At 37.2% G+C, this 12468-nt stretch overlaps 1 protein-coding gene across 1 annotated transcript in view; it reads left to right on the top strand.

Moving 5' to 3' along the window:
- Positions 1-3151: 3151 nt before the first annotated feature.
- Positions 3152-12468, top strand: part of LOC140233699 (regulator of MON1-CCZ1 complex-like) — a 36590-nt gene continuing 27273 nt past the window's right edge. Inside the window, exon 1 of the mRNA XM_072313798.1 lies at positions 3152-3273. Within this exon, the coding sequence (XP_072169899.1) occupies positions 3166-3273 (108 nt within the window). The 5' untranslated portion in view covers positions 3152-3165. The remainder of the gene's footprint in view (positions 3274-12468) is intronic.

Below are 12468 nucleotides of genomic sequence, written 5' to 3' on the forward strand. Positions count from 1 at the left end.
AAATTAAGCGCATTCTACTCATATTATCAAAATTCATATTTATTATTAAAACGTGCGCGTACGCGCGCGTTGAAATATTTGTATGCTCCAATTGAGCTCAAAATCTTTTTGCACACGTTTCAGACCATTTAGAGCATTTTTTGAAAAATTGAAAAAATCGGACGGACGCGTACGCGCGCGCACATATACGCACGCACAGCTCATGTGCAATAGAAATTTCACGTTTTTTCACTTTGATCGGATGCCTGAAAAGTCAAGGAATATTTCTACCAAGTTTCAAGTCAATCCGACTCAATATGACGTCATACGGGCCCGTCAAAGTTGAAATTCCGCGCGCGCGTCAATGGCGATATACAGTGCAACAATGCCAAAAAACCGCCAATTTTAAATCCGATTTTACTCGTCAGGATGGACGGTGACCCCACACTTTCTTTACATATTTTGAAAGCTGATGAGTTGTACATATCATTTCATGGGTTGGCGATACTGAAAAAATGATTAAAAGATATCAAATTTCTTAATAAAGTAAAAAAAGTAAATTTTCAAAATGACGTCATCAAATTTCAAGTTCACTCGAGCGTATCTCACTTATCCTTGGCCAATTTTCACCCAGCTTTCAGTATGTTGTAGCTTATTAAATGTACTTTCATATTTATAATTAGAAAATTTTGATTGGATGACGTCATCACCTCATAAAAATGGATTGAATGTATCCTTGTAAAATTTGATCAGTTTACGTGTTATCTCTATGGGAGAGCAGTTTTTCTGGAAGTGAAAATTGACATGACTATCATTTTCGAGCACTAGCTCACTTATGCTTCGGTGAATTTTTCCGAGATTTTAATATGTTGTAGCTGAGACTTTGTGCTATCGTAAATGTGCCCTCCGTTTTTTCATACGACGTCGGCATCACGTCAAAAAACTTGGTTGAAAATGGCACGTGGCTTCGATGCAGCGTCATTTTGCTTAATACACAGGGCCTATGGAGCATGAAATAGGTCAGTGCATAGCGCATCCGACTCGTAATCATAAGGTCCCTGGTTCGAGGCTCACCCCTACCAATATTTTTTTGATTTTTTTAACACTTTTTTTTCTTCTTTTTCTTTAGTTAGTCTTAATCTCCCTTCCTAAGTTTATCTTTTTCTGGGTTTTTTATGCTTCTCCTTCAAATTTCTATACAATAACTTAAGTTTTTCTTTGTTTTTCTTTCTTTCTTCTACTTTCTGTGCAATAGATCAACAACAAATTGGCTATCAACCTCATATTTTGCACATGTTTAGATCATGTCACGTACATTATTTCATAAAATAACAACTACTTGATCGGACACCATCTTGGGTATGTAAATTAGGGTCAAAGGTCATAAATGTTTCGTCCTGTACCTTGGTCAATACAGTCAGGTCCTACCTTTCCCATATTTTGCACACGCAAAGACCCTGTTACAAGAATCATTTCACAAAATAACCACTTTTTGATCAGATGCCATCTTGTCTGTGCAAAGTGGGGTCAAACGTCATATGTACTTCTTTCTGTATCTTCGTTATGACATGTTATCTCTATGGGAGGAAATTTTTCTGTATGTGAAAATTGACAGGATTGTCTTTATCGAGCACTAGCTCACTCACCATTCGGTGATTTTTTCCTAGATTTTAATATGTTGTAGCTGAGACTTTGCGCTATTGTATGTGTTCCCTTCGATTTGTCATACGATGTCGGGATCACATCAAAAAAACTTGGTGGAAATTAAAGCCCATCTTCGATGTATTGAGATTTTGCTCTTTTTCTGCAACTTTTTTTTTTTGCAATAACTCAAGAAAAACATCCCCTATCATCCCCATATTTTGCACATATTTAGTTCATGTCACGTGCATTATTTCATAAAATATCAATTACTTCATCAGACACCATCTTGGGTATGTAAATTAGGGTCAAAGGTCATAAATGTTTCATCCTGCATCTTGGTGAATACATGTCCTACCTCTTCCATCATTTTGCACACGCAAAGACCATGTTACAAGAATCATTTCACAAAATAACCACTTTTTGCTCAGATGCCATCTTGTCTGTGCAAAGCGGGGTCAAAGGTCATATGCACTTCTTTGTGTATCTTCGTTATGACGTGTTATCTCTATGGGAGGGAATTTTTCTAGATGTGAAAATTGACATGATTGTCTTTATCGAGCACTAGCTCACTCACCATTCAGTGATTTTCTCCTTGATTTTAATATGTTGTAGCCGAGACTTTGCGCTATCGCATGTGTTCCCTTTGGTTTTTTCATACGATGTCGGGATCACGTTAAAAATTTTGGCTGAGATTAAAGCTTATCTTCGATATATTCAGATATTTCTTTCTGCAACTTTCTTTGCAATTGACTCAAAACAGCCCCTATCACCCCCATATTTTGCACATGTTTAGTTCATGTCACGTACATTATTTCATAAAATAACAACTACTTGATCAGACGCCATCTTGGGTATGTAAATTAGGGTCAAAGGTCATAAATGGTTCATCCTGTATCTTGGTGAATACATGTCCTTTCTTTCCCATATTTTGCACACGTAAAGACCATATTACAGGGATCATTTCGCAAAATAACCACTTTTTGCTCAGATGCTGTCTTGTCTGTGCAAAGTGGGGTCAAAGATCAAATATACTTCATTCTGTATCTTAGTGTTGTGTACCATCGATAGCAGGTCTGACTCCCGTTTCAAAATGAGAATCCAAACATCACACGGCCAATGTCCCTATTCACACAGATGAAACCTGTTTCGTCATGCCTATTGGGATCGGGACTAAAATCATTGATTTCCGAAGAGATCGGATCACCTAATTTGTCAGTGTTGACAAATTCCAAGTCTAGTTGATTGTTTGATCCTTCAGTGCAGCAGTGTATTACAGTACAATCAGGCTACTAGTAAATTGTTTCTTTTACCCGCTCAACGCTAGAGGGCGGCAGCCATTTCCGTTTCACCAGCGACTGTGATCTCTGCTGGAGCTCTCCATGGAGCTACCATCCATGGTCAAAGGTTGAGCGTAGCGTAGATATAATAGCCGATCTACTGTATTTATGATAAAGAGCACGCACTAACGAATGACACCCTAGCTGGCCGTAAACAGTGAACCTGCTTCTCTATTAAACCATTGTTTAGTTTCCTATTTTGTCTATGATGGCAGATGACCAATCTCACTACATTGAACTATCGGGCAACCCTATAAAATTTGAACCGATAAGTCGGCAGACGAATGTCTTTTACGATGAAGTGAAACGTCAGGTAAGTTAGACCGGTAGAGCCTGCGCCAGCACGTAGAAAGTAGCACGGTTGAAGCAATAGATGGGCGTATGCTGCCCCCGAGGCGCCCCGTACTCAGCGACCGTGAGCCGCACGAGCCGTTCCACACTGTAAACAAAGTGTTAATTCCGCAGGTCTACAGTTTGTATATCTAGGGCATAACATGTAAAGTTCTAACTTCAGACTTGGTTATTCCGTGTCAGGTAGAATGTGGTGAAGCAAAATAATGAGGAAACTTTCCTTAGGGCAGGGCCACGGAGTCTGGCCTCACTATTTAATTTGTATTTTGAGCAGCTTTTGTTGAGTATTCACTGCAGTGCAGTGACCAGTGACCAGTGCAGTGGTGACCATCGACCAGTGATGTGTCTGCACAAAGAACAGTGCTTGTTCATTGCAACTATCAGAGAAGGAGAGGTGGTAATCATGTAGAAATGCACACCTACCGTTCGCTTCGCCGTTTGTCAATCAAATTTTGTGCAGCTATTGGAGATGCTAAATTGAACCATATCAGAGAGTTTTCATGGAATTAGAAAGCCGAAAAGGTAAGAAAAATGAGAAATCGGAATTGAAAATACGTCGGTCGCGAACATAGTCTCCGACGTAATGTAGACACTCTAGTGCACCGCCGATTCGCAGAGAACGATGTCAACGATTATAATCGATTCTGGTAGTCTCTAATTAGCCGCTTACTAACAATATCGAACTTGACTCGTGCAATACGTGTAGCCCCTACTTTCTTTTTCATATTTTTTATTTCATTTTGTTAGCTCACCTGAGTCGAAGGCTCAAGTGAGCTATTGTGATAGTTCTTTGTTCTCATTGCCACTATCATGATTATCACTATTCAAATATAAAAATTGTGGCAAGTATTGATTTTATCATGACAAAAGTTGATAATAATAATTTAATTTGAATAGTGTCGAAGGGAATAGAATGAGGTTGAAGGAAAAGTGGAAGAAAAAGGTTAGGCTATATTAGGAGGGAGAGAGAAAGAGAGAAAAGAAGATGAGAAGGAAGTTGAATTCAAAGGAGATTTGTTTCCAGTAATCTACATAATTTATAGGCCTAATTTAATAAATTAATGAGAATAGTATTACAAAAAGCGTATGTTATACAATCATGTATTAATATTGTGGACTTAATTCTCATAAAAAGAAACGGAATATTGAAATATTGAATATTGAAATTGATAGTTCAACTTTATAGTAGAAAGTAATTGTTTTAATGATAGTATTCATTTTTCCATTTCATTTTTTTTAGAATTATGTATACATCGCAAAAACTGCAACCCCAGTATTTGCTTTTGTTTTGTATTAAAAATTCATTTTATTGTGCAATATTCATGATGGATATTTTAATTCCCATTTTTTCATAATAAAATTTTACTGTTTTGTAACGTTACACATATTATCCGTCCATCATTTAGTCAGCAAAAAATGCTGACAGATATACAGTCACACGCAGGAGAAAATGAACTAAAACGATAAAAAACACACGCATCAAGATCACTTTCTTTCTTCCACATTTTACTGTGGAGCCGACGTAATTATTTTGGTTAAACACCAAACAAGCGGCTGTAACACAGACTACAACGATCGATTATCATCGTTATATCGCTTTTCCACATAATCGATCATCCATCGTGCTACGCTGACACAGCCGTCGATCGGCGTACTTTTCAGTCAAAATTAGCTACTTTTCTTCTGTAATTGACTATGAAATTTCATGAAACCGTCAGATATGGTCCATCTTGACATTTCTGATAGCCACAAGAAGTTTTCATTGACAAATTAAGGAAGGAAATGGTAGGTGTGCATGGTGTGCATTTCTACATGATTACCGGATAGGAGAGGTGATATCATCACAGTGAAAACATTACATAGTTTTGGTAAGGGATTGAGAGGCCGTCTGGCACCATTTACTTTTCATATTTGCTTGCAATAGGGCCCGTTTCACGGTTAGGCGCCACTTTTCATTTTTTTTCAGTTTTCAGTCTACTACACAGAATAAGAGTAGATTTCATGAAATGTTTTGATATGCATATGTTAGACCCCCATGGGGTCTACCTCCCATAGCATAAGGAAAATTGAACTCCAAAGCATTTGCTCACAGTGAGGCAAGATGTGCCCAAATCGGACCCACTGTGTGTCAACCTGGCAAACATCCCTTTTTTGCAAACTTTGCCATTCTATATCATATCTAGCTATGAGTTAAGTGAACATATCTATGTTAAGTGTATGAGTAGCCATAATGAATCATATCAGAGTTAAAAAGTTTGAACTCCTTTTTGTTACATTTTTTCCACCCCAAAATTCTCGTGGTGGATGTGACATTGTCCGTTCACATTTAATCATCTGCTTATATGGGTTTGGTAAGTAAGAAAACAAAGGCAAGTCTCAGGAAAATAATGTAAAAGTAAAGTATAGCTTTGTATGAGTGACTGTTGAAAGTCTGTTTGTGCTTCAGTTCCATCTGATGAAATGACAGTAATTTGAAAACAAAATTTAAATGTCCGTTCACATTTTTGTCACATCCACCAAGATTTTATAAATCTACAACTTTTTAATGGTTTAGATTATTTCTAAAAGTTTTGCATAAATCAATGATACACAGTTGGGTGGCTATCCCTCTGAAACAATTTAGGATTTGAAATTCAAATGCTTTTTTTATTTCACAAAACATGGTGTCCGTTCACACATGTCACATCCACCAGCCTTTCTTATCAGAAACACATTTTGGTGTGCATCTCAGTAAATACTGGTCCAATTAACTTTAAATCTCAACACATTTTAGACTCTTTAGTAACCTTATAAATGCCACTGATTTTGAGATTACTATGAAACTAAAAATTTGAAAAACTTAAAAAATATGTGAAATGCCCTGGTGGATGTGACATTTTAAGATGTGAACGGACATTTCCATGAATATCACGTAAAATCTAGGGACAACTTATTTTGGGGGGGACAAAATATGTTTAGATTTAAAAAACATGTCTTTTCCAAGATATCTAGATATCAGACACCCACTTTTATACCACATTCACTATAATTTTACATTAGAATACTTGTTCACAGTGAGGATGGAGTATGATTTTGTCACTGTGACTGTGAAAACTGATGTTCTACATATTCTAATCAATTTTCCAGATAATTAATCTCAAAAAGGCAAAAGAATATAAATGTTATTTAATTACATTGATTAGACCTGTCCTGTATACTGTATTTAATAAGTTTAAAAATGATTGAATATGTGGTGGATGTGACATTTTGGGGTGTGAACGGACACACAGTATATCTCCCCAATGCACAGCATTTTTCAGCATTAGTTCCCAATGCTTCACGCAGCATCAAGACTTGAACACAGTGTGAAATGATCCACAACCATTGGAATGGTTAACTTAGATTGAGGGGTGAAAAAAAAAAGTTAAATTGATTTATATATCACTTTACTGCAACTGATTGAAAATTGCCCTTCAACATAAGTAAGCACCGGTTATGCAGTGTTCTAGTAGTAGCCATGACAAAAAATAATGGGCATTCAACTTGGGTCAGATTTAAACCAGCTATCTCCTGATGTTTAGTTTCCAGTGAAGGTACAGTGAAGGTGATTCACAGAGATAATGGTATGGGTCCATCTCACTGATGGGGTCCGTTTAACCCCACTTTCCAATGCATTTTTAGAAAGAAAGGAATTCTTGCATAGTTATTCAGTGTTTTAGGAGTATAACCAAATGTGTGATGAAAAAATCATGGCCATATGATACTCAAGCTGGATTTAAATCGACCATCTTCTGATTACCAGACTGGCGTCATATCCACTAGACTACCAAGCTTCCGCTACAGAGCCTGTGCTAGTTCTACAATGTACATGTATGTGATCCTGTGCAGGAGATACTGTGTATTTACCTGGTATTCAAATAAATGAATTCTTACATCAAGTTGTTTTTAAGTGGAGCTGATTGACAAATTGCCCCTTGTCGATGTACAATAAGCACCAATTATTCAGTGTTTATAGTTGTAGTCCTAATAAAAAATCATGGGCATACAACTCTGGAACCAACAAGCTCCTGAATATTAGGCAGGCATTGTAATTCATATCCACTAAACTGCCTCAACCCCAACAGTCAACCAGTGCTCCTTCCATTCTTTTTAGCAGAGGGTAAGTCAATATTTATGCAAATAAATAAACCCTTGTATCAAGTTGTTTTTATTGCAACTGACTGACAAATTGCCCGTTGACAAAAATTAGCATTATTCAGTATTAGCCATGATTAAAAAAAAAAAAAAAAAATACACTTGCTGTATGTACTTCACAAGATTACATGTTATAGCCAGCTATCAAACGCTCATTAGGGTTGTTCATTATTCCCAATGTTTGTTATTCTGAAACACACAAATTCCCTTAACTTGCAGGTTCGTTCAGCAAAAAAAAATGAGAGAGGGTTTATTTTTCTGAGGCTTTGTAAATCCAAGAATTAGATAAAGGTCATTATTCCAAAGGTTCATGAATCCAAATATGAAATAAGGCATGTTATTCTGAAGGTTTGTTCATCTGAAGGTGTAACAAGTTTTGTTAACCCTGAATTATTATTTTTTAATCTGAATACATAATGATACTCATAAAGCAAAAAAAGGAAATAAAGTTTGTTATTTCCACCAAAAAAAAAAAAAAATGGTCTTCAATTGACAAAGAATGGCTTATCCTGGTGATGATGTAGGAGAGGTGGAAGGGTGGTACATGTATATGGATGAGGAGGAGAAAATTCTTCTTTTTACAGAACACAAACTATACAAATAAAGATTTCATTTTGTCAATATGTAGGGCCTATGTATACCCTGTGCATTAACATACTAACAGTGGTGCTTCAATATCAACAAACTATGGCAAATTAGAAATGTGATTTTTAACTGACATGATAAAGTTTATGGATGGAATCCTGGTAGGTGACATATGCGAGAGTTTTTGTAGCTATTGCCTGTGCTATAGATTTACAATGCATAATGCACACAGGGTCATGACCACATAATCTGCATTTTTTGTTATTACTATTGAGGATTGGTCTTTACACCAGGTTTTCACTTTTAAAGTTTGTCATAGGCAGAAACTATAGGTAGGACAGGTTAAGGTAAGATTAAGACTCACATTACTAGTACCTTTTCTTTTCGATACCCTGGGAAAACACTTGCAACGTAACTGCACATTGGGGATTTTCATCACAATAAAAATGTCACATTCACCATGTTGGATATCATTTACTGTGAGAAAAATTGAGTGCATAATTGCTCTATCAGAAACATTATGTATCAGAAACATTATGTATAATCAGAAACATTATGTATGACTTCATTGGTTAAAGAGTAAGGATGTCATTATTATGTTGATGAATTTATTGTTTTATTCATATGCAGTTCACATAAATTGAAGGTAAAAAAATGTCTGTTCACATTTGATTTTGTCACATCTGCACCAAGGAGTTTCAGGCATTCATACATTGAAACTTGAGAATACAACTGTATGTGGACCCTTGTGAGCAGTGATTTGCATTCTAAAATGTGGTTTTTCTATGTGGTTCTTCCAAGTAGGATTACTGTTACCAGTTTATGATAAAGAAAGATTAAAATTCGGAATTCTGTTCACAATTATGGCATCACATGCCCTGCGTTGGATCCAATTTACTCTAAGAGAATTAAGTGAACTGTACAATTAACAGTGTACATGTATGTCTGCAAAAAGAAAAAAAAATACTTTGGTCATTCAGTGCATGTGAGTCAATAGAAATGTTAGTAATGATTTCAACTATTACTATTAACTATAAATTGAAGAAGTGTAAAAATGTCCGTTCACATCTCCAATCCGTCACATCCACCACTTATAAGGAATTTCAGGCATTCATAACTTTTACAGGACATGGAACCTTGTCAGCAGTGACTTGTACTTTGAATACAGCATTCTTGATGGTACTGCATGCATTATAATCATTGGTTGCAATGCAAGGTGTGCAGGAAAAAAAAATAAGGAAATTGGTGTTCCGTTCACATGTCAAATCCACCGTGTTGGATATTACTGATATCATTTATGCTGACGAAAAAAAAAAAAAAGCTTTCTTGTGAAACATAATTTGTTTCTTACTGTAAACTGACTTGTGCTGACTGTTCATTGGGTAATCACTTGGCTTATTTCTCTTGTTTATTGCTCAAGGTGTAAAATGTCCGTTCACATCTGTTTTTGTCGCATCCACCACATCCTCCAGCTGAAATTTTAAATGTAACAGTTGGACACTCACAATGTTAATATTAGGTGTGTGTATGTCCCCCAACATAATCATTATCTCCATGAAACATTACACATCCTGAATGAGGAAGTGTAAAACAAGAGAAACTTTTTGAAGTCATTTACTCTATTTCACACCATATTTTTCCTTCAAAGCAGTACAATTTTCCAATAAATCCAAATAAGAACAAAAAATCTGGCACGAAGTTTGCTTAAATATCACTTAATAATGTTACAGTATCAAATTACCTGTTGGACACATAGGCCCGAATTCACGAAGGTGGTACAAATGAAACCATGGTCTAAACCAAGGACAAAAACCATGGAGCGCCAAGTGTCACACGGAATATTTCGTTACGAAATTTGTCATTTCGTCGACAAAATGACTGTTTCGTTAACGAAATTATCATTTCATGGACGAAATGTTCATTTAGTTACAAAATGTTGTCATTTCTCTACAAAATAATCATTTCATCGACGAAATTACTGATTTCGTAGCGAAATATCCCATGCGAGACTTGGCATTCCATGGTTTTTGTCCATGGTTTAAACCATGGTTTCATTTGTACCACTTTCGTGAATTCGGGCCATAGTGTGTCAGCTCTGTCCATGGTATCATAGTGTTATCTTTCAGCAAAATTACCTTCATCTCCTATAGAACCATTCATAATATCAGATATTGTAATAATAATTAAGCTCTGGCATTACATTTTCCATTAAATTCACATTCTTGGGAATAAAAAATCAATACATTCCATCTCTTATAGAGAACTTGAAATTTTGACCCCTAGGTTGACAAAAAGTGGCGCCTAACCGTGAAACGGGCCATAGGCCTAAGTCTATAGGCTATATTCAATATTGGCTATAACGTTAGAGCCTATCTAAAGAGTCTAGGGCCTACCAAGAAACTTATCTGGCCGACGCGATTTGCCGGGATGATTAGTATAGTAGTTTTGGAGTATTTTGAGATCAAAAATTGAGTAAAGAGTTGGTATAACGACTTTTATTCCAGAAGGAGCCAGACTAACTTTGTCTTAGGAAAAACTCGGCCCTATGGGCCCCTATTTCAGACAATTTGCACGCAGTTCGTGATTGCCATTTTCGGCAAGACTAATAACGTTAGAGTTCCATATGTACCCCTCATAAAACTGAAAAAAGTGATACGTATAATGATATTTACGTAAAATGATTAAATTTAGGTGGCTTTAGGGTTTGGGTTATTAGTAGGAGTTTAGGGTTGGGTTAGGGTTAGGGTAACATTGATGATTGATTTGGGTGTCCTAAAGTCAGTCCTACTCCTAGGGTAACACAGACCCTGGAGTCCTACGTTATGGGGGGGGGGGTACATATTTCCCCATTTTCTAATACTGATTGATGGGTGCACATTAACCCGTTCCTTCCGCAATTCTCTGATTGCCTTTAATGCCCCAAAATGAGATTCTCTTTGCCCGTCGACAGAGACTCAAGAGGCAGACAGGTTGGTAATCCACCTGTGTGAAGGCAGTCAAGCGGTACATTATAATTTATATCCCCCTTTCCACGGTCAACTACGTGTGTCAGTGAACAATGAAAATATCGATAAGGTGCGAAGTATGAATAGAGCGTGCGCTGAGAGCTCACAGAATCTTTTGTTCTACACAAAACCAGGCACCTGAATGGGGTGACTGGGGTCAGCGCATGCAGAAATCTAGTTAACTGATCTCAGCCTTGATCGCTATATTCGTACGAGTTTACAGCAGAACAAGCGAAAACTAAATCAAGAAAAGGATAAATAATACCGTGACATGCCGGTATGCATTTTTCAATTAGAAGGAGAACAAATGCTGATAGAATAAACTCTGATCTTTTTATCAAACCCACTTTTCTTGGCATTTTAGCACAAAGAAACATGAATTTAGGCCACGAAAGCAGGCACTCTTGCCTTCATTTTGGGAACCAGGTATACCAGGTTCCCGTATATCAGTTGCTCCCACGGGGACCTGGTAATGGTATACCAGGTTCCCGTAAGGAACAGGTTAATTTTGCATGCGCACCAAAGAGATGCTTTGATGCGCGCATTGTATCAACTCAGACCATAACTGCGACTAGCCAGAACGCGAAGCGCTACAGGCCGCTCCCATACACTGTAGTACAACACTGTACAATCCAGAGGGACAACTCAGTCCCGCCGTCAAAGCGAGGCCGAGTTGTCCCCGAGTCCGAGTTTATCCTGACCCGATCGAGTAAGTTCTGAGACTGTGACGCCGGCGAACTTTTTTGGTTAACATTTCACATTTTCATCGTTACCCATCGAATATCTTGTTATTACAGTGTTATTCCACATATTTCTTAGGCATATGTGCACATTTGGGAGCAAAATTTGAGAACTTTTGCAGGCATACCAGAGCTATGTTTTGGCTTTAAGATCCTGAAAATGAAAGGAATACTGAAACTTGGACCCAGTCATTCCTTTACCCTGTCAAATACATTCTCATGGACATTCCCTTAAGACTTTTAAGGAATGGTCTCTTCATGATCGAGGGAAATGTTGGTTTGTTTCGGGTTTTTTTTCAGCAATCAAGTGGTGTCAATTGGAACAGCCTTGCTTGATGAGTAATTGATTCTACCTCCATTGATAATATGTTTAAACTAATTCTGAATGATCACTGGTGGCCCGATGGCTTTAGCCTTCCTTGATTAAAATGTCCTTAACGTCCCAACCACTTCCTTGCATGTCATGTAGTATTGACCTTGCAAGTTGTATCCTGAAAAATTGAGCGAGGACTACAGGTTCTACCTCTCCTCATACCCAGATGATGATGATGGACAAAATGACCATATTTGTAAAATGAACTGGAAGGTTCTTGTGAAAGGTAAATTCAAAATCATCAATCATGAAGAGCTTGACAGGGGCTTGACAGCTAGACT

The sequence above is a fragment of the Diadema setosum genome, chromosome 10 (genome assembly GCF_964275005.1).
Source record: "Diadema setosum chromosome 10, eeDiaSeto1, whole genome shotgun sequence".
NCBI classification, from domain to species: Eukaryota; Metazoa; Echinodermata; class Echinoidea; order Diadematoida; family Diadematidae; genus Diadema; species Diadema setosum.